Genomic DNA, 24,424 nt, shown 5'->3' with positions numbered 1-24,424 from the left:
AGCAAGGCTGCTAAAATATTTTTGTAAGTGTGGATATACCTTATTTGGTTCCAGGTTCTGTTCCTTTTCTGTGCAGTCTGAGTGGGAAATGTATGCCAGAAATGACCTGTACCTTTTAGAAATTTCTTTTAATGTGATAAGAATAAAGTTAAGATTTTGTGCTTGTCTACCTAATATCAAGTGTTAATTTAGGTGAGTAAGCTCAGTGGGTCTGATGCTTTTTTCTTCCATAATACATTGCCAAAAGTTCAAAAGTATATAGCAGCTCACCCCCTAAGCTCTGTACACCAACAAGCTACTCTGAGCTTCACTGAATGATGCTCAGTACAGATGCTCTCTGGCTCAAATGGTCTGTAGTCTAGGACAACCTGAAAAATTCAGGGAGAATGAATACAAAAAAATCGGTGACGATGTTTTCTGACCTGTTTGAGAAAGTGTAACAGCTTTGTCCTTTATTTTTGCTATATAAGTTCTTATGGGAGGAAAATACTAACTATCTGAGCATTTGTGGAGTACTATACCTAAATACAACAAGCAGTGGAATAAAAAGTACACAGGCACTTGTTCAAAAATAACATACTTAGTACAGTCTGTTGTACCTTAGGGTAGCTTAAATTGTTTATACGGAACGTGTTACTTACCTGCATCTTATTGTAGTGGTCAAGAACTTTATTACAAAATGGCTTGTTGATTAATGTATTCAGTTCTGTTAACAGGGTTTCTAGTCTTGGCATCCATAACTTCAGTGGCTAGATGACCAGCTTTGACAATGAGAGTGATCTCATTACACTTAGATACTTCATACTTGGACTTTGTGAGCATGTAAGACTGGAGGAAAATGGCTGGAAAAGAAAAGAGAATTCTGACCTGTAGAGATACAAATATTACCTAAAACTTTCCATAAATTGTTGTCCTAAACTGTAGTCATCACTGCTATTCCGAGGAAAATGAAAAGCACAACTGAATCTGTAAGCTTCATTTAAAAAAAAACCCAGACAAACTAGACTGGATGGTTGTGTCTGATGAAATTTACTGGAAGTGTCAAGTTGTCTTAGTTTCAGTGGAACCTGCCTTAGGCTGCAGACTTGTGCTTGTCCTAAGGTTTGCTGAAGAGCTGAAGAAAGTGAAAAGCTTGTGTTCCATCGTTTCTTTAAATGTTTGTTTTTGCAAGGTTGGAAAGAGATGGTAACTTTTCTCACTAAGAAAATCCCAAACTAAACCTCTTTCTTCTGTTTCATTTGTGGGCTCTTTCTCTACACGCTTCCATGGTAAGCAAATCAGAATACATGGCATCAGTACCCAATAGCTTGGTAAGAAACAAGCAATGATTTTACAGTATTAAAAGATTGTACAGACAGTTCTGTGCTATAAATGGAATTAAGAGATTCCTATAGATCTTCAGAAGTTCTGAGGTAAGGAAGAAGCTATAAGTTTGAGAATATATGCAGAGAAGGGAAACAGGCTAGAGTTGAGAGTAGATATTTTTGGAGTTATGCTGTCAGTTTTTAAAAATTAGGCAAATTTAAGGTTTTCTGGAAGAAGCCCATTAAAATTGGAGGATACATGAATGCCAGGGTCTGACCACTCAAATTACGTTACCCGTCTGCCTAGAACTAGATGGAATTTAATCCAGTAGTCCTTGGTACCAGCAGTCCTCTGTTGTGAACAGGCAGCTGTGGAAATGGTCAAAAAGTATCTTCTGTGTCCAGTTCATCTCATAAACTACTCCAAAGGGGAATGACATACTATGTGCTATTTATTTAATTCTGCTACATGTGTCCAAAACCTGTGGAGCCATCTTTGAACATTACTTTGATTCTTTTTAATTTTTGTGGAGAGGAGTAGAATGAAAAATAAGTTTGTTTGGGTTTTTTATTTTATTGTGTATTTTATATTAGATGCCATTTTCTAAGTAATATGCTTTACCCAAATGGTGTTAGAGACCTCTTTCTATAATGAAAACTTAGACCTTCAGAAGGCAGTTTCTTTAAAAGGAGTAGAATCCAAGTATGTGTTGTGATCTCCTTTAGTGTGACAAAATATTACTTCATTTAACCAGCCCTCATGGATGACATACAGAAGTAATAAAAACCAGCTACAATTATGAAACAAGAGAAGATGCTGGGGAACAGGGCTAAAATGTTTTTCATACAAATGTCAAAAATGTACTTTATATGTGATTTTGATGCATTTCAAATCTTAGCAGCTTCTCTGTTCTTCATATGCTCTTGTGCTTTGCAAAAGGGCTTTACAGCAGCAGCCATTCTTCCTTGTATTGATTACTTTACATGGACATAAATTGTTTATATTCAAATATTAACACTAGAACCTCATTCATACTTTTAAAATTTTTTTAAATTATTCTTATGTTGTGTACAAGAGAACAATTCGTGAGAGCAACATAGTATTTTGACACTTGTTCATTTGTGTTTCATTTTCGCTTTTGAATTGTAGGTGCGCTGTTAAACAACTTGTTTTATGAGCCTCTTCTACTAAATAATAATTGTAGTCATGTATTTTTGGCTCTTTGAGAAGACCAGCTGTTCCTTCCTTACATAATACTGTTTCCCATGTAGCTGTTTCCTTTTGTCATTTCAAGTTCAAGCCATTTTGCTTGGTAGTTCAGGTTTCTGTAAATAGGTTTTCTCGTTGTTGTTTTGTTTTGTTGGTTTTTTGGGGTTTGTCATTTGAGCAGAAATGTTCCATTCAGGTTTTTTGACAAAATCCAAAGCTCTTCAGTAAATCAGTTACCCCTGTCCTAAATGTAACAGCATTTGTCTGTAGTTCTCCTGGAACTACATGTCTTTCCATGTCTTTCTTTGCTAAACTACTCACAGAAATAAACTTCCTAGGCATAGTGGCCATGCACATTTTCTGTTTATTGTGAGGAATGTCTCTTGCCTCTTTTTAAAGGAGAAAATCTGAAAAGTCTTGCATTCCACCAGCGTAAGAGTTTGGTGTGTATTCTGATGTGTTGATATAATTTTGAGAGGAGAAAGGTAACAGTCATGTTAAGCAGAGCCACATTTATTAGCTGTTATTATGGCAATATCGTCTTCATTAAAAAATAGTAAGATATGCTGTCATACATTTTCTTGATATAAATTATGTCTTTAGCACTTGAGCTACATTTGCATCTCCCTCTGTTTTAGGTAAGTCATTAATATTTTGTGCCAGTGGCATTCATTCTCTAAACCTTTAGTAATGAAGGGTTTACAACATCAGCAGTGGACTGATAAGGTCATGTGGTATTGGTGACATTATTTTTCTTTCTATATTGAGTCAATACTCAAAAAATGCTATCTGCAAGTAAAACAGACTTTAGTTTAGTGGTCTGACAGTACCTTTTATTATGTGGACATGCATGTACTCGTGAGCACTTCTCTAGCAGGGAATCCTAAAGTCTTCCACTGAGCTGTTTGGATAATAAGAACCATAAAAAGCCAAGTGTGGTTCATGCATGTTCTTTTGGTAAGGCTACAAACACAAAAGTATATTGCACCAGAAGTTGGAGGGACTAAAGTACCTGTGTAAAGTGCCAGTCAAAGGTAAAAAGCATTGATCTATGACCGTGTCACATTGGGAGACCAGCCTGGAGCTGTTACTTGGGTGCCACCAAAGATAGTGTAATTTCATAGCAGAGTGTGTCACAATTTTTCAGAAAGCCTTTTTTTCCCCTTAGCCTTGCTAGAAGTGTTTAAGTAGCAGTTTGCACAGTGACAACTCTTGCTTCAAAGTATCATGATTTCTTATATGTTAACCCATATATTTATGGGTTATATGTATGAAGTTGTGTTTTATTGAAATTACTGTGCTCTGAAATACGATATTAAAGAAAAGAAAGAATATTTGAGATTGGAAGGCATCTCTGGATGTCATCTTCACTGCTGCTCGAGGAAGGGTCACCTAAATCAGCTTATCCAGGATTGTGTTCAGATGGCTTTTGAAGCTCTCCCAGGATGGAGACTCCACAACTTCTCTGGATAACCTGCGTCAGTACTCAGGTACCCTCACAGTGAAAAAGTGGTTGCAGATGTTCAAATGGAACTTCCTGGGTTTCAGTTTGTGTCCCTTGTCTCTGGTGCTCTCACTGGCCACAACTGAAAAGGGCCTCTGTCTATCCTCTTTGCACCCTCCCTTGAGTTATTTGTATACACTAAGAAAAAACCCACAAATCTTTTCTTCTTCTGGCTAAGTAGTCCCAGCTCTCCCAGCTTTCCTTCATATGATGGATACTTCTGTCTCTTAACCATTTTTGTTACACTCTGCTGGACCCACTCCAGGAGCTTCATGTCTCTTGTGTACTGGAAAGCCCAACACTGGACAAAGCTCTCCAGATGTGGCCTCAGTAGGGCTGAGTAGAGACAGGATCAGCTTCTGTGACATGCTGGCGACATTGTTGTCCTCCTTTGTCCCAAGGGCATGTTTTTTGCTTGTGTTCAGCTTGGGTGTCCGTATGAAACTTGAGGTCCTTTTCTTCAAATCTTTTTTCCACCTTTGAAAGAAATTATAATTCTAAATATTTTTACCGAAGTTGACAGAGTCAGTTTCTCCTTATATGTATGGTTCAGTTTATAATTCCACTTGCAGATTCAGGTTTCTTGATGGTAACGGTAGTAGCTGTATAGTGCTAAAAAAACCAGTTTGTAATAACAGTACAATTGCTTTAAGCAACGTTTCTGAAATCACTTTTGTTTCTCAGTTCTATATTAAAATAGAAATGTGCAAAATGCAGTAAAAGTAAAAAAATGGCAATGTTTAATATGAATTAGGAGAGGGAAGATTTGCATACTGTTGAAACTAGCTTAAAATACATGTAAAGCAACAAGATGGCTGCTTCCCCACTATCCCCAACATCTCTTCACCTTTTTCTCTGTGAAAAGTATTTTGGCAGAAAATTCCAAATATTCATTCTCTTTTGCTTGACTAATGGCATAAATGACAAGTTTGTTATCTTTATTGTCTTGATATTAAATGTAAGAAATACCCCAAATTATCAAAGTAATTTATTTTTCACAAAAAAGAAGAAAATAATCATGGAGATGAAATTACAATTGTGTTCCTTCCCAGCCACCAAAAGCAGGCTTGTTCCTTAACTGTTGAGCTGAAGGTCCCAGCCTGTCCTGGCCAGCGCGGTGCTTCCTGAGCTTGTACAACAGTTTGGTCATCCAGCTCATAAGTCAGTTTGGTCCCAAGAGCATTGCAGTGATAGAAACACACAGCTTTTGGACGGAGGAGAGAGAGCCCTTAAAACCTCTTGTCAGATTTTAATGCCTGATGCTCCTAAAATGCCTGCTGCTGGCAGGCAAGGGGACTTTAGGTCATCTCTTTCCTGTCCTCTTGTGGTTTATAACCCTTTGATTTTGCCCCTAATACTTTCTTAGGCTGCTTAATTCACCCCACTTCAGATTTTGATTTTGGTATAAGAATAATCTTCAATTGATTATATTTTTAGAATGAAACTTCACACATTATTATGCTGTCTTCAAATAGCTTTGTTTCAAGTTTACTAGGCATGGCACTCAGACACATGCTGTACTCCTCAGTAAGTCTTCACTGCTAGAGGGAAAAAACAGTGTAGATAACCTTTATTTTTTTTTCTCCTTTATTCCAATTTATAATTCCCTTTAATCACATAAGAATACCGTACTCTATCTCCTGAGGCATTCAGATGTTAGAGAGATCTATTTCCTTAGTTGTTAAAAATGGATCTTGGGTTCCAGTGGTGTTGTCCTGAGTCTTACAGATCCTCAGTACTGACTTTAAGAAAGCAGCATTCTCCTTTGGCCAGAATATCATTTCCTTTAAACTTTACTCTGCCTCAAGAATTTCCAGTGGCCACAACCAAAACCAGGGAGTCTCAGGAAAGGTTGGCTTCAGTACAGTAGCTTTGGACCTTGCTGTTGCAATGCTGCTCTTCATGTTCCATCTTCACATGCTCGTGGTAGCTCTGGTAAAAGGCTTTCTAAGAGCAATGCTCAACTGATTGCCCTGTTTGTTTGGTTTTTCTTTTGTTCAGGTATTCCTGATAGAGCTGCTAAACATGCAAGAGCAGGTAAAAACCTTAGGCTGTCTTAGGAAAACACTAGGGCCTTGTCTGCCTTTTCCCCACTGCTAAGGTACACCAGCAGTTTAATGATTTGTTCTAAAGTTCCCAAGAGTAGATGGACTGTAATGCTTACAGATACAAGACTTCTGAGTGCTTTTGTAGTGCCAGGAGTGTGACAGGCAGATCCTGTTTTGTTTGCAGAGGATTTTGGAAATGGGAATCATTCATGGCTCCTGCCAGAATAACATTTTCAAAAATTAAATTCTGCTTCTGGACAAGATGGACAATCACCTTTATGGATTAAATCATATATCTGAATGTTTCAGGGAAGCATTCTCTAAAGAAATGTACTTTTTATATTTGTGAAGAATTTTAAAGAGTAAAGATGAATGTTAAAGAAACCAGATGCATTCTGGTTAATTGGAATCCAGCTTGTGTTGTTGCTAAAAATATCTATTGTTACTAATCGTGAGTTCCATTCAAATATAAAAAATAATATTAAAAACCAGCCACCAAAAGAAACATTAAACTAAAAATCTCTTTGTAGACTTAGGCGTTATTATAAGTACAGAATTTGTCTAATTAATCTACAGGGTGGTTATATGGAAAAATGGCTTGCTTCAATTTAAGAGATTGTTCATTAAATATTACGTTTCGGGGAATTTTATTTTGAACTAATGCAGTGGATTTGATAGTAGTTTCTAAAATATTTGAAAGGATAAATGCTTAAAACATTCATTTGGAAAATACGGAAAGCAAATCACAAGATTGTTAACTAGACCAGACTAGGGATCTCACTGTAGCATAGGGGGGAAACCCCCAACACTGGCAGAGAATTCTATTGAATGGAAGTAGCTTAAGCCTCTGTCTTTGCTTCTGCTTAGCAGCTCTTGAAAAGAAAATAGATTTGGAGTGTGAACTTTGATTTTAAGAAAAAATTAATGTTGTAGTAGGTTTTCTCATGCAGCCTAAGGGAAGTTCTCTTTAACTGTACTCTTGCTGCAGTTGATTGATATACAAATAAAGTATAGAGTGAATAACTTAAAAGCTAAATTTGTGGTTCACTTAAATTGAGAATAGCAAAGACAGTTTTGGGGCTTAACCAATCATTGCATTCTATTTCTTTTAATTTAGAGGAGAGTCCTGGAGTCCTCAGTTTCTGTCAGAAGAGGCTCTTCTGAGAGAAATGAGATGAAAGACTACCTGTGTATGAAATGTACAGCTACAGTCTGATCTTAGATCTGAGTGAACCACAGTGATAGAGACCAGTGAATGAATGATTCAACTTCCAGTAATAATATTAAGCATCAAGATGTACCCAGTTTTATTTGCAGATATTAGAATTGTGATAGATACATACAACGAAGGACTGGATTTTTTTAAAAGATTTGTCTGCTGTGTTTGAGTACTTAAGTAAAAGATGGTGGTAAAGAAATGGTGAGCAACATTGACTGAACCATCATTTTAACTATGAGATTTAGAGAGAGGAGGGGGCTTTGCTCAGAGGCAGCAAATAAAATTTAGCTGCCTATAAGCTAAAAATTTATAGTCTTGCATAATTTTCCATTTTACAAACCATTATGTATTTAAGCATTAGATGCTTGCAGCAAAATTCTCTTTTTTATATATATATATATATATATATATATATATATATACATACACACATACAAGTGAATCATATTTGTGAATCATACATGTGTATGAGAATGTAATATATTAATTACACAAAAAAGCCTACCTTTGTTATTTTGGGGATTTTGGGGGGGTGTTGGAAATAAAGCAGTAATCTTTTAAAAGTGCAGCAGCTTGGTGAATAGTTTTATCTCAAATACAGAAGGAACAACTTTGATGTCTTCTAATATTTCCTCTTCAGCCCTTAAATTTGACATCATTGGTGCTAAGTGGCATAAGTACTTAAATCCTCAGTCAGCAATATGTTGCAAAAAGATAACACATTATTTTAAGGTGCTGATATGTTCAGTCATCAACTGCTACATTCACCCAGTAAACTGTACTTCAAATGTAGCATCTTACAACATCCCTGGCAGCATCCCTTACAACAAACCCTGGGGTTTTGCCAAGTGATGTAGTGGCAAATTCATAACCAAAACCAGAAGTTTTTATTTAATTTAAAAGAAAAAACTAAGAGCAGAGGGAGAGGGAAATTACCAAAATGACCTCTTTTCCCTTTTTTTCTGGAATTTGGCTTTTAAGTAATGACATGATAATACTTTGTTTATTTTATAAAAATACTAAATTATGGAAAAATATGTTAAAATGTAAAATGCAAGTAATTTTATACACTATGCCAATACAGGAGTGGCAAGTAGACACTGCAGATATGGATTTTAGGTAGTTGTAACTGGTTTTGTTTTCAAACCCCACAGTATGTGTCCTGACCTACCCTTGCAAAGGACAGATTATATGCATGGGGAGGAGGGAGGGATGCAGGGAAGCAGGGTTTCTGGCTAGAAGCCTGTTCTTGTTTATATTTTAGTGACAGAAGGCCTGACCTCTTTCTGTTTTCTTGTTCTCTTTTCTGCACAATTTCATGGTGGCTGACTGGCTTCATGATTAGTCTAAAATAAATCAGAAGTTGATTCTTATTCTCTTTCCGGCCCTCTAGCTAGATCACTGAGTGTAAAGTTTTTAGAAGAAAATGAGTTTTGATTTGGCAACTGTATTCTCTGGTTAAGCCTCTTTACAAAAAATCTTGAGCTCTGGGAAGTCCTAATGAAGGCATAAAAATATAGAGGAACATTTTTTGAGGGTGTTCTTAATTTGTTTTTTTCTTGATGATGTTTGTAGGAAGACAGTGTTAATTATTGTGATCTTGGTTGTGGGTTTGTTGGTTTGGTTTTGTTTTTTACTAGACTTAGGTTGTTTATGTTTATGAATAACTAATTTCTTCTTATGCTTCTCTTTCAGTAATAGTTATGCACGAGTGCGAGCTGTGGTGATGACCCGGGATGACTCAAGTGGTGGATGGTTACCACTTGGAGGGGGTGGACTAAGCTGTGTCACAGTCTTCAAAGTCATTCCCCAGGAAGAGAATAGCTGTGCTGATTTTCTTATCCATGGAGAACGACTCAGGGATAAAACGGTAACAATTTGCATCTCTTTAATGATCATAAAACTATATGGGACATAAGGGTAGATGCTTGCTTGTAGCCTGTAGACTACAAAGTAAATGTATAGTCTCAGTCTAATGCTATGTCCATATCAATGATTGTGTGCCAAAAGAGCCAGTTATTTGTTTTAAATGTGATACCCTTTTACCCTTTGCTTTTTTAGAATCAAGCACATTGAATTTTTAGGAGCTTCGCATCCATTTGGGGAAAAATTTTTCTGTTAATTTTTCTTCCAATGAAAGATTAGACTCAAATCTTGTTTCTATACCACTGATACTGCATTTAGGAGGAGTGTTGGAAATGAAAATTTTATTAAGAATGTGAAATCAGGTGGAATTCCTCAACAGTGATTTGGTTAGCTGTGGAATATGTCTATGACAAAAAGAAGCCATTTTACATGAGAACAGCTTCGTATCGAAAGATAGCATGAAGCTGACAGGTCCAAGAATTGACCTGGTTTTCTGAACACATAGACAGTATCCAATCACCAGCTTACCTTACATAAAATACCAGTAATAAACGTCTCTTAAGAAGGATCATGAAAATCAAACTCAGAAAGGAAAACTGGTGCAGGACTCAGCCATTTCTACATGCAGACCTAAGGAAGACAAAATGGGCTTACTAAGGATTGCTTCGTTACTTGTGTGGCAAACAGATTTCTGAATGGGACTGTGTCTTACTGTGGAAACAGAGAGAAGTGGAGAAGGCACAAAAGTTCCATCTCAATGACCTTTATCAAGAATTTACTCTTTTCTGCAAATGACCTTTGACTCCTTTGTAAGCTTAGAAGGTAGAATTACTTCTTACACTGTACTGCTGACCCTTCCTCAAGCACACCAGTTTCTCCCCTGAGGCAGGGCTGCTGAGTTTTGTGCCTTGACTGTGACTATTGTAGGAAGAGAGCATATAAATAGAAATTCTGCTGACTCAGTTGTTTCAGTGGGGCGTAGCGCTATTAGGAGAGTACCCTGTGTTCCCGCACAGCTACGTGCACCTGCAGTTCCTTCCTCACTTTGCAGTAGTTCCTTTGAGAACTTTTTTTAGCCTTGTTGAAGATCTTTTTGAGAAGCTTAATTGCATTTAGAGATACTTAATAATTTTTTCTGAATTCTTAATACTTGGAATATTCACAGCTTGCCTTAAGAATAAATGCTCTGAACTAGAGACTGGTTTAATGTTTTGACTGCATGCATATAAAAATGTGCAGCCATCAGTGTCCTGATCTGTTTGCAATGTTCTCTCTCCCATTTCCCCTAGGCAAGACTTGTTTTGTTTCCACTTCTGGTAGAAGGTTTTAAATGTTTCTCATCCTCTTCCTGTCTAAAATCAAGCTCATGAATTAGCATGAATATGTTTTCCAAACCTCTATTGTCTTGAATAGTTTGTTTTATTTTCAGTTTTTTGTGTGTGCCCCATCCTAGGTCCATCTGTCTTCCTTGTACTTGCCCCCCAAATATGACCTAACTAGTCTATCAGGGCAGATTGTTGCTGTAGTTATGGGAAGTTTCTGTTAGAATTCAGCTCCTGAAAAACACAGAATAAAAGGTGGAAGAAGTGCAGCTAGGATGAACATCTCTCCTGTGTATATTGAAAAAAGCTCAGGGAAGTAACAAATGCACATTTAGAGTATAGAGAACACTGGAAAACCAGTAATTCTTTGATGACTGAATGAAAGGTTGCAGTGTATTCCTGTATTTCCACAGACTTCAGATAATACAGTTATAAGCAACAGCTAACGTGTAGTGAATTAAGGACCAAGTTGCATGGTATGCAACAAGACCCCACTTGGCACAGAAGAAACAAGATCTTATGCCAAGATATGCGATGCAAAATTAGGTCATGACACTTATTCAGAAGGGCAGAAGATAGCAGGCACTGAAAGAGAAGTTCTGTTGGACACGTCACTGATTCTAAAACTGCACTGATGATTATGCTTTCAATATGGTTAATCATTTTACATTCATTCTTAGGATTCCTGCGGATTCACTGTTCAAGCACAAAATTTAACCTTTTCTTTAATGGAGCCAAACCTTTGGGGGTTTAGTCCAAATAGAAGTGACAGACGACTATTATATTTCATAATAATTATATATTTTATTTTTTATTTAAAAGTGGAAGCCACTGTATTTACTATTGAGTAGATACCAAATATTTTGATCATCTTCAGATTTTGCGGACATGTTATGCTGAATCCACTGTTTCTTTGCACCAGTTTCCCTCTAGTCTCATTTTAGAATGCCCTTGGTAAATCTCAGTACCTGAATAATCTTTGAAGTTAGTAGTATGCTGTTTAGTTGGTTGCTGTGCCATATTTGAAAAGAGAGTGTAACAATTTTTTTTTTAAAAAAATTCCTAAACAGTTTTTAGCATTTCAGTTTTTCAGACTTTGCGTACATGTGTCTTCAGAAATGTTTAATAGTCTAGTGTAATATCTACAAGTTAGTTGGACCATGGTTTCCAGTTCACTAAATTTTTTGCAAGGTACACACAGCTTCTATGGACTAAAAAAGAAAGCCTTCTTTACAAATAAACTTCCCCACATTCTCTAAAGTCACATTATGCATCACTAAAATATCTTTCTAATCAAGATTATATGTTGGTTTTCTCTGGCCATTAAGTCTCTTCTTTTGTGAACTGGCTTAGCTTCCAGAAAATGTACAAAAATTCGCTTACCCAGGAAACTTAGAGTGTGGAACTTGGAATGCTTTCCTGTGACATGGGGAAGCATAGGTTTTGAAATATCTTAGGTTAGAAAGTAAACAGAGTTCAGATCTGTGGCTTTTATCTAAGATAAATGGGACTCATAATGCCAGTATAACTGTTTAACTAATGCGTCAGTAGAAAGGGGGAATTCTGCAAAGCAGTTTGAAATCCATAGGTGAGGTATTTGATGGAGGTGTCTTCCAAATGCCTCTTAAATTGTTATACTGAAGAGGAATTAATTAGCTTTAGTTGCTGCTTCTGACACTACATTGCAGTTCCATTCCAGTGTGCCAGATCTTCCCATGTATTTTATAGGCTGTGCAGGCATTTAATGACAACTATAGATCTCAGTCTGTAAGTGCTGTATAAATTAAATACTCCTGAATGAACATCACAATATTGAAGATACTTGTTGGAGAGGGCTACCTGAGAGGCAGATTGCTGTCAGCCTTTCTATGAACCAACTTCAGACTACATGTAGAACTTCCAAAATTTTTGTGCAGTACCCAGCTATTTAAAGCATCTTATGGCATTCACAGAAAGCATCCTAGTTATCTGAGAAGAAAATCAAAGTGATGGTACCACTGAATTAATCTGAGAGAGAATGCTCCCTGCTAATTTTCTCAGGTTGTTTATATTTGTGTTGGAATGTAAGAGAATTTCATGAAGACTTTTCACATAATTACACATTTCCCCCTTTATTATAATCACCTTCCTAGAATGGGCTCCAGCCAGTCTGCTTGGAACAATTGCACTCAGTGGTAACCTGGTCAGATCTGCTGTTCTCTTTCTGTGTTTACAGTAGCTCTCTTCTGTCTTAATAACAAAAGAGTGCTAAACATATATTGGGCTCAAACTTACTGGTGTTTAGGCTTTGGTGAATTTTGCCTTCTTGAATGAAAAGACTTCTCTGGTTTATTTTCTTCTCCAGACCTTTGACATGCAAGTTTTTATCAAAGGAGAAAAAAAATATTACTACTATCTTTTACATCATGAATCAGGAGTGATAAGGTTTAAAATCTTTCCTTTGAATAAAAACTGATTGTGTAAAGGGAGAGACATAAAGCAAAAATTGAATATAAATATTCTCTTCTAAAAATCTGCTGTTTGCAAACTTAAATATTTACTTTTAAAATTGTCTTTAAAGTTTGAGGGAAGGTTGATTCTGATGGGCTGTAGTACAGCTCTTACATCATCTTTTTCTAACTGAATCAAAAGAAGTAGGCACAGAATAATTATGTCATATGGTTACTGTGGCACTGGGTTCATATGCTCTCTAGCATGAATATACTCAGGTCGTGCTGCTAGTTCCCAAGAGTAAAGCAGAAAAGGCATTCAAAAACTATGTGCTTACATGTTTGTAGATTTGGATTGGGAATGAGAAACAGTAAAGCTGTCTATCTTACATGTGCTCTTGTAAGCTTTGGAAGTACAGCTAGAAACCAGTAAAAAAAGCACCAGTATCTCAAACTGTTCAATTATTGGGTCTGTTACCAAGATAGAAATATGTATCAAATTCAAAAGTTATTTCCTTTTTTTTTTTTTTTAATAAGCTCTAAATAATGATGTTAGATCTTAAATACTCATTTTATTTCGGTTTAAAAATGTCTGGGTTTTAAGTGCTGAAGTAGAAAATTTCTGACTCTGTAGATTGATCTTGTCTACGTAAGCCAAATAGATTTTTTTGTCTTTGAAGTATTGCATATTTAGAAGTGAAAAGAAACATTAAGCAAACAAGTATTTTTGAGTAGCAATGAATGCATTAGTGTTACACTTAATGACATCTAGATATTAAAAGGATATTTTCATTAAATAACAGGAGACATACAGCTCTATTTTTGCTCTGAGTATTTAAATTTTGGTCATGTGGATCTGATTTTCTTCTGTCTTGGGTCTGACGATTCTGCAATATTTTCCATTATGTGCCAAGGTAGATGTTTCATATTGGCATGGAAGTCTTATATTAAGTCTCCAAATGAAGAAAACCTTCTGAACAGTAACCCATGGGGTTTTGGTGGTTTTTTTTAATGAAACTTAGTGAAGCTGTGGGCACTTTATTTATAAATTTTCAGGTCTTTGTTATGCTTATCCCGGGAGATCTTGGGGAAAGTCTACCTAAAAATGTTTGGGAGCGCATGTTTTGAGTTAACCGTGTGGAAGACTATATGATCTTCACCTATGACGTGAAGATTTCTGAATCATAGCAAAGTGCACTAAAAAATAATAGAAGTTTTAAATTACATCTGCATTGAAAAAGCTTGGTTTCCATTTCCAAGCCTTGGAGAATATGTGTATGAGGATACTTCCTCCCCATGATAGTTCGCATGCTTGAGCATCAAGAAGCTTTTGGCAAAATTAGGTTTTACAATTTAAAAATTCACTATTGCTGCAAAACATAGAAGGGTTTCAGGGAGAAAATGCTTCCAGGGATGGTTGGTGTGTTTTTTTTATTTGATTTGGATTTTTTTGGATGTAACAAATACTGTTGAAGGGCTGGATGTTTATAAATTTGTGTCCCACTGCTAATTGAGACCTATAGCTTTTAAATTTTCTCTCAGGTAGGGTAGGTATCAAGTCTTGCTTGTATAGATTCTTATACCTGATAAAACATACAATTTTTATGCACTGTATTTTTCCCTTTTCAGTGCCCTTTTACTTATATCTTCTGTGTTAAGCAGTCTGTTTTCATACAGGAGTAGATGGGGAAAAAATCAGTGTCGCCCCCTCAAATGTGTTGTTTCCTTGAATCAAGTTGAAAACAATTACAGTGTTGGATGGGATGTTTACTTGTTTTGTTAATCATAGCTTGTATAAAATGTGAGTGTTGGAAGTGGGGAATGAGTGTTGCTTTTTGGACTGGAGGGCATTGGTTTGGGGATTTTCTAGTTTGGTTTGTGTGTCTTTGAAAACCATAGCTCCTACTCAGTGAAGTTTTAATTCAGTTTTTATCTCTAGTGGTCAAATTGTTACTGGGTATGAATTTTCAGTATGAAGTAATCTGGATTAATCCCGTTGGAACCAGAAGTTGATTGTGATGCTAAAAAATCAGGCTTGCAGTACTTTTTGTTGATGATTTGGATGACACTGCGCACAAAATAGACTGTGAAAATAGTTGGTGTTAATGTATTAGAGATCCCCTGAAGAGCTGTCAGACCTAGAAAAGGCAGTGATGTGAGAAATCTTCATTTTTAACTGCTCTTTGAAAGAGGAAGCAAGTTTAAAATGATCCACAGGAACAAAGAACAATTATTTGATGCAGCTTACACCTGCAGAATTATCCTTCTTTTCTTCCTGCAACAACTTTTCCTGCAGACCTACAGCAATTGGATTCCTTTTTATGTTTTCTTGTAGGCAGTTTTACCTACATGTTGTTGACCATTTAGGGAGATCCAAGTGGAGAAACAAAAAGTTATTTCAATGCTGAAGGAGTTTCTATGTGCAGGAAGAATATTATCCTTCTAGAGGCAGAGGTAAAAGGGAGTAACAGTTGAGAGGAGATGATTATTGGTGGATTGGAGGGGCAATAAATAATGAAGAGCAAGAGAAAAAAACCTATTTGCCTATGTAATAATTAGACAATGAAAAGAGAAGAGGAACACAAAGAATAACCCAAGTACAGATAAATATATATTTTTTTTTTTTTTTTTAAGTTTGAGGGGGTTTCTCAGTTGTTTATACTTAAACTAATTTTACCATATCCTGTGAGGAATTTTGTATTTTTTCTTCTAAAAAGCCACATAGTAACAAAACAAAAAATTAAAATTCTAAAAATGCATCAATGAAATAAAAGAATAGTATTGAAATGACTGAATATTGAAATTCATCATTAGTCAGTGTAGGCCTTCATCATCAAATACCAATAAAGAGAGACACGTTGTCTTGCTGGGAGCTTTATTATGCTGCTGTGGGAGCAGATCAATGCATCTCCCTCCATACTTTCTTGTTCACATTGGATTTTTTTTTAATCAATAAACACTCAGTGTAACAATGTTGCTTAAAATGTTTTTTGCTGGTAAAGTTAATATGCAAATATATTTTTAAAACCAGACTATTTAAAGGGAAATGATAAGGATTTCCAGTACCTGAAGGGAGCCTGCAAAATAAGATGGAGAGGGATTATTTAACAGAGCATATAGAGACAGGACAAGGCAGAATGGCTTCAAATTTAAAGAGGGTGGATTTAGATTAGATACTAGGAAAAATTCTGAATTGGGAGGGTGGTAAGGCACTGGAACAGGTGGCCCAGAAAAGTGGTTAATGCTCCATTCCTGGAAGTATTCAAGGCCATTTTGGATGGAGCTGTGAGCAACCTGGTGTAGTGGAAGGTGTCTCTGCCCATGGTAGGGGGCTTGGAACTGGATGGCCTTTGAGGTTTCTTTCAGCCCAAACCATTTTATGATTCTTTGTGAAGACTGTCACTTTGCTTTGAAACTGAATGTGCATGTATACCTGTAATGGTCTTGTAGCCTAATAATTCTGTTAATTATTCACAGTTACTAGGTTTTTTTTATACTTGAACATGAGCCACAAGTGTATTTTTGTCTAGCTGCAGGTAGTAGTGCATTCATAAAGATTTTAGATTTTATTAATTCCATTTTTTAAACAATCCTCTTGTATTACTTTCACTTATCTAGTAGCCTTTCTGGGAGAAATCTGAAAGCAGCATGAAGTTTGTCTATTGCTAAAAGATTTTGTAGATCCCAGTGATGCAGTAAAATTTGGTAGCAGGACACATAATGCTTTTGGTGGGGGGGAGATGTGACCTATTTCATTTGCTGAACATCTACCAAGTCTGTACTGGTTGTTGCAGGTATGAGATACTTTTGTGGGTATGAGATTTTTGAATAGGAAGGTTGGCTCAGAAAAGTAGTGTCTTCAACCCATACCACTTATCAGCAACTGATAGTGAACAATTTGGCCACAATGGAAATGAAGTTAAAATTACATTCTTGTAGCAGGAAGAAATTTGAAAAGAGACTTTTATGGTGCAGGTTATTAGGTAGTTCACAAGACTACCTTTTGTTTTCAAATTTGATGTATTGGTCATTGATATATTTTTCTTCTGTTTTCTTTCTGAAAGGTGGTCTTGGAATGCACATTAAAGAAAGACCTCGTTTACAACAAAGTTACTCCTACTTTTTACCACTGGAAGATTGATGACAAAAAGTTTGGCCTCACATTTCAGAGTCCTGCTGATGCAAGAGCATTTGATAGAGGTATTCGGAGAGCAGTAGAGGATATTTCTCAAGGTATATATTTCAGGTGAAAGATTTGATGGAATGGAGGATATACTGAGTGTTTACTAGAAAATATGTCAAAGCACTTTGTGTAACATTACATTGAAGTATTTAAGGATGTGGATTAAACTACAGTATACTGGGATTTTAATAGGTTTTGAAATAGTACTTCTGGCATTTCTAAGGTGCCATTCATCCAAGTGTCTTAAATTGTTTCACAAACACTAATAAGATAATTTCCTGAAACATCCCTACATAATAAAGCATTGCCTCTTTCTTTTAGACATGAAGAAATGAAGGAAGCTGGAGTGTTATATTCTCTCACTTGGATCTTAGAAACTTCTTGCAACTCCTGTGTTCTTATAGGATAAGCTGGGAAGTTGAATGATTTGTGATCTGTTGAGTTTCTCTCTTTATCTGCACATACTTTCAGTTAATAGCTTTATTTTTCATTAACAGCTGACAGCATAGTTCTGAGGACAGGGGTTTTTAGGAACAGAAGAAGAATTTACTCAGATAGCAGTATGGCCAGTGGTTCCAGAGCTTCACTGTACAGTGAGCAACCTGAAGGATATCATCAAACCTAGATTCTGAGCTGAAAATATGATAAGTGTATTGCTGGATTGAGACAGGGAGGGAAGAAAACAGGTGTCTGTTGAATTGAAAGAACAATTTCAGGCTTGTAAAAAATAACTTTAGGGATTTTGTATGTGTTACCCTACTAATGAAGGGAGGAGCATGTTTCTGAAGGGAAATGCTTTTTGACATACTGTAATAACTGCTTTGGAATTGTGTTGGTATGATCCATATCCCTTCAAAACAAATAATTAGAGAACATGCGAGTAATTTTTTTTTCTCTTAGGGTCTCAGAGTTTCAATCTCTACTGATTTATAGCAAAATACAACACAGTGTGCATTCATGCCAACCAAATGTGTCTGCTTTTAATTTTCAAAATGCTACGTTAAAAGCTTCTGACTGCTGATGACACTTTGAAAATGCTTTTATAAGGAAGGTGGGAACAAGAGAGAGGAGTGTGGCTAGGAATACTCAGTAAAGAAAATGCAGAGTGTAGAAATGAATGATGCTTACTAAATCAACTTGAAATGCAGTGATCTATAGGTTAAAAAAATAAACAAGAGTATTTATATCATCTTCACTGGATATTGGGAGATGCTGTGGATTACTGGAAGCAGTAAGCAGTAAATACAAAGCAAATAACCTTGTCTACTTTTTTTCTTTATATGAAGGTTATCCACCCTCCCAAAATGATGTTGAAGTGGCAGAAGACTGCTTTCCAGTGAGTAAATTTTTAAATTAGTTGTGCATTTTTTCTTTTAAAAATGTACTGAACAGATTTTGCTCTCATTAGCATGAATAAGCAAAATAAGAGCAATAGCAAAATTCAGTTTAATGAAATAAGTTCCAGAAGAATTATCTAGAAGACTTATAATAATGTCTGTCCTAAACAAAGTAGTTATTATTTAATCCATAGGATCATTAAGTATCCTGAGTTAATTTTTAGATTCAAAATGTCTGTTCAAGTTATATGATACAGCCTCTTTGATCTTATTGAAATATGAACTATTCTTCTGGGAAACAGAAAATAGAGGGATGAAAAATCTTTTTACTTGTATATCATGTTTGTTTTCTTAGATTTCAATTTGCAGTGATACAACACTTCAAACATTAATTAGTTAGAGTTGAAAAGATGAGAGACAATGGTTAAGAGAATCTAGTCCAAAAAAAAGACAGATGTTGAGACAATTTTTAAAAACACACTGAAGATAAAGTAGTCACTTGTTGAGATTCAAGATTTTTATTGATCCTTTTTTGCACTATTCAATTTCTGTAGGTCATAATGGCTTAGATAAAAATTTATGTCCAACCATGCTTCAGAGTTACAGTGCTTTACACATATACCATATCATATACCATAAGTACTGTAACACTGATGCCTAGCACTGCCTAGTAATATCCAAGAATCTATGTAATTAAAAAGCCAGTATAAAACGATATTATGGGGAGATATATATACACACACAGAGTAAATAACTATAATATAACTGAGTAAATCCTACTTGTGTCTATGTATGCTTGTCATTTTTCCTTCTTATTTATGGTTTTAGGGAAAGCCGTGTCTTCATTCACACATATATTCAGTTTTCAGAGTGCAGAAATTTAAATTAATATAAAGAAACAAGTTGACTCAGCAGTCCTAGTGACTATTCAGAAAACTGATATTGTTGCTAAGTGATTTCTTCTGGGAAAGAATCTTGTCACTTATGCAATAATAAATCCTGTATCAGTGTAAATAGATCCATCATAGAACCTCTAGAACACAAAATCAAGAAAATTAGTAGCTGACTTTTTAGATATGATAGGAGACTGAGAGTCAAGTGTTTAGAAAGGATACTGCAATGCAGTGGCAGTACAGAAGTCTCCTGGTGTCTTTTTGTTTTATGGTAGAAGAAATGTAGTTCTTTGTGTAAGTGTTGCCTGTGTAACAACCTGTTGTTCTTTGTTTGCAGTGCTTTTTTTTAAGGCACTTGAAAGTAAAATTGGTATAAATATTAGATATTTCAGATTTTAAAAAGAAATGAGATTTTGACAGGGTGAAGGAAATGTGTGCCAAAGTTAATGCTGTCCTTAATCAGCTATTAAAGGACTTGCTTAAACGCACTTTGTTGCAAGGATAAATAATTGAACAGTTTCTACATGTCTAATGAGATTAGAACAAACCAATTACCTCTTGATTTTGCTGCCTACTTACTACGTTTCTATATAAGGATGCCAAAATTTAGGAAAATATCTGAGATTCATTATAGTTACAAATTTGTTACTGGGGAAGTGGAGAAAAGTGTATTTACAACATCTATTATATATATATGTGAATATCAATACACTACCTATTTACATATGTAAATATAGGTTTACTTCATATTCCATTTTAAAAAACAAATGTATGTATTTTTTAAAATGTCTATAAACCAGATTTTACACCTATACTCACACACCATATATATGTATTACAGGTACAAACAGTCTTGTGTGGTACAAACTGCTGGCAGAACTGTCTTTTTTTACATTCTAGATGGGAAGTCACATTTAATGACTTCATCACGATGGACTTTGCTTAACTGTAGATTTGTGTCGTGGACAGATGTCCTGTTTTCTAGAAATGAAAAAGCTAGCCAATATCTTTTACCATATCTCTGCACACCAAAGTGAAATAAGTGATACTAGCATTGCCTATCAACCAAAATACCAGAAGAGAGAAAAAAAAACAGAAATGCAGAGAAAACTGAATCTACCCTGGTTTAGCTATGCTTCTTCTAAACCAGATTTATGTATCACTAACAAAGCTGTAATTGCAGCGTTATTAACATGAGTGTAGAAAAGCTACACCATTTTAGTTATAGGCATCAGGTCTAGTCTCCAAGAATACCTTTGAAATGCCCAATAGTCCACGTTCTCTTTCAAATTGTTAGTTCCTTCCTCTTCCAAGACTGATAGACTGATACTCTAATAAGTGAAACTGGATAATCCCAGGGTCTTTTTAACTTCATGCATAAGACCATCATTCTTTAAAGATAATGTATTGAGTATTTGAAGAGTCATATTGACTTCTCCCCTACCTCTTGCCATCTCTACGTAGTTTAAAAGGTTTAATGTTTTTTTGTTTCCCTGTTTATTTTATAAGCTGTTTTCCAAAGTCTCCATCAGTATTTTTGAGTGTGTTTTGGAATATATCTGTGCAAGGGCATTTTGGATTGTGGAGGGCATTGTGGAGGATACAGTATTAAAGAGTAGTTTTTCCTATACTGTTCTAGTCATTTTACACAGCAGGAATCCTATATTTAGTGCACATTTTCAATATAAATATAGTATTTAGTTTGTACATAAATTTCATTAACAGTGGCTTGTTTTTGTTTAGTTTTTTTAATGAAGATTACTAGATGAGGAAGAAAGCTAAACATGATTCATTGGTTATTTTATTGGGTGGTTATATTTGGTTCTACAAAGCAAATAAAATGATCCAAAGAAGATCAAAAATTATCATCTCAGTGTGAAATGTCAGTGCTTCTTTGTTATAAGTATTATCACATTTTATAGAAGTAGTTAGCAGAAATAGTGATTGTCCAAAAGTTGTATGTGCATATCTTAAATGTAAATCCAGAAACTGAACTCTTGTCTTGTGCCTTCTAGGCTAGCAATTGGCTTGCTGTGTTATACTTTGGTTCACTAAATTTTTTATTTTTTAATTTACATTTTGTAAATAAAATCTCCCACAGAAAGCATTCTTTTTTGCTGAAGATCAAATTTATCATTTTAAGACATAGCTTCATTATAGTTTCTTTAGCCTCTGTGTTGTTTACAAATAATGTTAAAATCCTAGTATTCAAAGAATATGATCACTTAAGGGTTTTCATGGTTGTTTAAATTATTCCAATTATTTTTAGTTATTTAATTAACTTACTAGATGCAAATTGTTCATATCATCAAATAAGCCCTAGTCTTACCAAATTAATTTCAAACAGAATTGCACAAATGAGTTAAGGCAGAGCTATCTGACTTCCTGTAATGTTGGTAAATGGAACCTGGAAAAGAGTATGTACTTACATGGAAATATAGACTGGAAATTTGTTTTGTTAGGAAGTTTAGATGGTTTTGGTAGAAAACCTTGCATTTTGAATGTAGTAAATGAGCAGCTTGTGTAAGTCAGTTTCCTTATTTGTTAAAAGATTTACTCAGGTTCTTTTCCTCTATCAGATATAAACCTCATGCTCTAAAACTCACCTAGCTTAATTGAAATTTTTTTTTTAATGAAATCTAGAGCTCATACATTTAAAATTATTTTTGTGGAGGTTCTGGATGCTGTAATGCATAAATCTTGTTTTTGTGAGCTGAAAAATAGAGTAGTTGGGCTTTAATTTCTTTCAGTTTTTATTGATTCAGCCATATTGATGTTATTTATAGGCTACCAACATATTTTAACAGTTTTGAAGTAATAGGAATTGGATCACTTACTCTTTTGAGTTTCTTACTACTGGCAGAAGAAAACTGTAGACTATAAACTGTAAGCAGAACATAAAAAGTTTGGCTTGTTTTTTCAGAAATAAGTGCATTGGACTTTTTGTTAATAGGAAGAGGGAAAGGCCTGCAGCTTACATGCATCTTAAGAGGTTTTGGTGGAGGCAGGGAAGATATTAATTGTTCACGTGCCACTTTGTAAATACACTGTTTATTGACCTCTTCATAAGGGCCTTTAATGACCACCCAGTTTCTTTTGTCTCTAACAAAATGTTTGCAGAAGCTTCATTTTACAAAAATAACATTATGTATTGTAAGGAAATGTGAAATAATTTACCCTTGACACACTATTGTTCTATGGGTAAGACAATACTACATGATAGTAGTAGTGTAACTACTACTACTATCTTTAGTAGAAAGATGAGAAATATTTAGTGCAGTTAATAAATCACTTAGGTCCAGTTCTTAAAACTAAAAGTAATACTAATTCATATTACTAATTTCAAATAAATGTATTCATATATTATGCTAAATAATTTTGGCATAAATAATTAATAAAAGCTTTATTAAGCTTTTTTTGTTGAAATTGTATCTTAAAAATCAGGAGGAATTAATGTTGTTTTTCCTCACCAGTGTTCCTAGCAACCTCTTTACATGTAGTGTTCTCTATATATTCAGGTGGAAAAGCTTTTGAAGAAAGAGGCGTGTCAAATGTCTTATTTTTTAGTTTAAACTGTATGAAATATTCAGAGTAGTCTAGGTAATATTTCAGCCTATGTCAGAAACACATACCTGAAAATAATAGCTTCTCTGCCAAATATATTGCTCCATCAATCTCAGAAAGAGCCAAAGCACAAGGAAGTCATTCAGATGTTTTTGAAACCTGTATCATTTATTCAAAACTGAAAAATTAAGGAAAAAGCATTTAAATGTTTCTTGTGTTGTTAGCATCAAACAGCAGATTTTTCAGGCCTCATGGGAAGTAAATGCAAGAACTGGGATGCAGCGGAAATGTGGTCTCCCATCCATCCTTCTGTGTAATCATTAAACTTCCTTAGAGGAGAACATTTTTAACAATGTTTGCAGAACAATGCTGAATTCTCTCCCAGACTTAACTCTGGCAAACTGGGAGAAGTAAGGAGAGAAAATTTGAAGAACAAGAGAAGCTCAGTCTGGTTTTCATTTTCTCTACAGCTGTCATCTGGCTTTGAATTCTGCTGGAGAGCTACAGCTGGAGTCATTTTATTGCTTTACCCAGCATCCTTTTGCTTGTGCGCACAGAAATGTTTTAGTAGTCTTGGAAAAAAATTCAGAGTATCTCTTAGCAACCATAGGACAGTAATTATTATACCAGCAGCTGGGAGCAAACCAGATTTCCGTTGTGCATTAAAAACTGGCGTAGGTTACTTTACAGATGATACTGAATAACCTATGCCAGTACTGTACTTTGCAGGCTATGGTTAAAGAATATTGAATGTGGGCGGTGTAATTGCTTTGGACAGTAGAAAAGGAGAATGTGTGCATCTGTGTTAGTGTGCGATACTCTGTATATTTGTTCTGTATATGTTCTTGTGGAAAACCTTATATGTTTGCTTCTTACTTAAATGCATTTTCAACATAATACCCTTTTTGTTTCTAGGGCTTCCTATTTCAGATTGTCAGTGTTTCCATTATAAATGTGGGTTTTCAGGTGTTGTAATAAAACATCACATTGGAGCAGAAAGTGTTGTCCAAGGAAAAGGATTTTGGATACTAATAAACGTGGTTTGACTGCATCTAAACTACAGTTTGATTAAAGCAGAGAGTTCAGCATGTTCATCTGGCATTTCTGTATTTCAGCATAGTGAATATTTATTGGCTAAAGAATTGGCATGATTGCTTTTCATTTTAACACACAGAAGTTAGTTTGTGTCCACTTAGCTGTCGTGTATAGGTTGGTAAGCTGAGCATTGTGCTTTCAGAAATGCTGTCTGGCGAGTTCTTGCCTTACAAAAGGTCACATGCTTTCCTCTGTCTGCTGCCACCCCGAAATTTGTCCTTGAAGTCAATTAGTTTGAATTGTGGTATCTGTGTAGGAATTTTCTAAAAGCATTCTTTGATAATTGCTGTGTATAGGGCACAAAGGTTTGCTTTAAGATTAAGGTTTGGATTTTGTACATCATCTGGAACTGCTAGCTAGCACCGTAAGAGATGATCTGTGCCTGTGTCCTTCCTCAGATGGAGCCCTCCTTGACTGCCAAGGGGGGTACTTGTGTCTGCCTGTGTGAGC

At 35.4% G+C, this 24,424-nt stretch overlaps 1 protein-coding gene across 1 annotated transcript in view; it reads left to right on the top strand.

Moving 5' to 3' along the window:
• Positions 1-24,424, top strand: part of SPRED1 (sprouty related EVH1 domain containing 1) — a 58,197-nt gene that overhangs the window by 25,128 nt on the left and 8,645 nt on the right. The window contains exons 2-4 of the mRNA XM_063398821.1: positions 8,981-9,155; positions 16,967-17,135; positions 18,372-18,421. Coding sequence (XP_063254891.1) covers positions 8,981-9,155; positions 16,967-17,135; positions 18,372-18,421 — 394 coding nt within the window. The remainder of the gene's footprint in view (positions 1-8,980; positions 9,156-16,966; positions 17,136-18,371; positions 18,422-24,424) is intronic.

This window comes from Prinia subflava, chromosome 5 (assembly GCF_021018805.1).
Source record: "Prinia subflava isolate CZ2003 ecotype Zambia chromosome 5, Cam_Psub_1.2, whole genome shotgun sequence".
NCBI classification, from domain to species: domain Eukaryota; kingdom Metazoa; phylum Chordata; class Aves; order Passeriformes; family Cisticolidae; genus Prinia; species Prinia subflava.
Note: the sequence above shows the minus strand (reverse complement) of the source record. Positions and strands in the feature narration are given on the sequence as shown.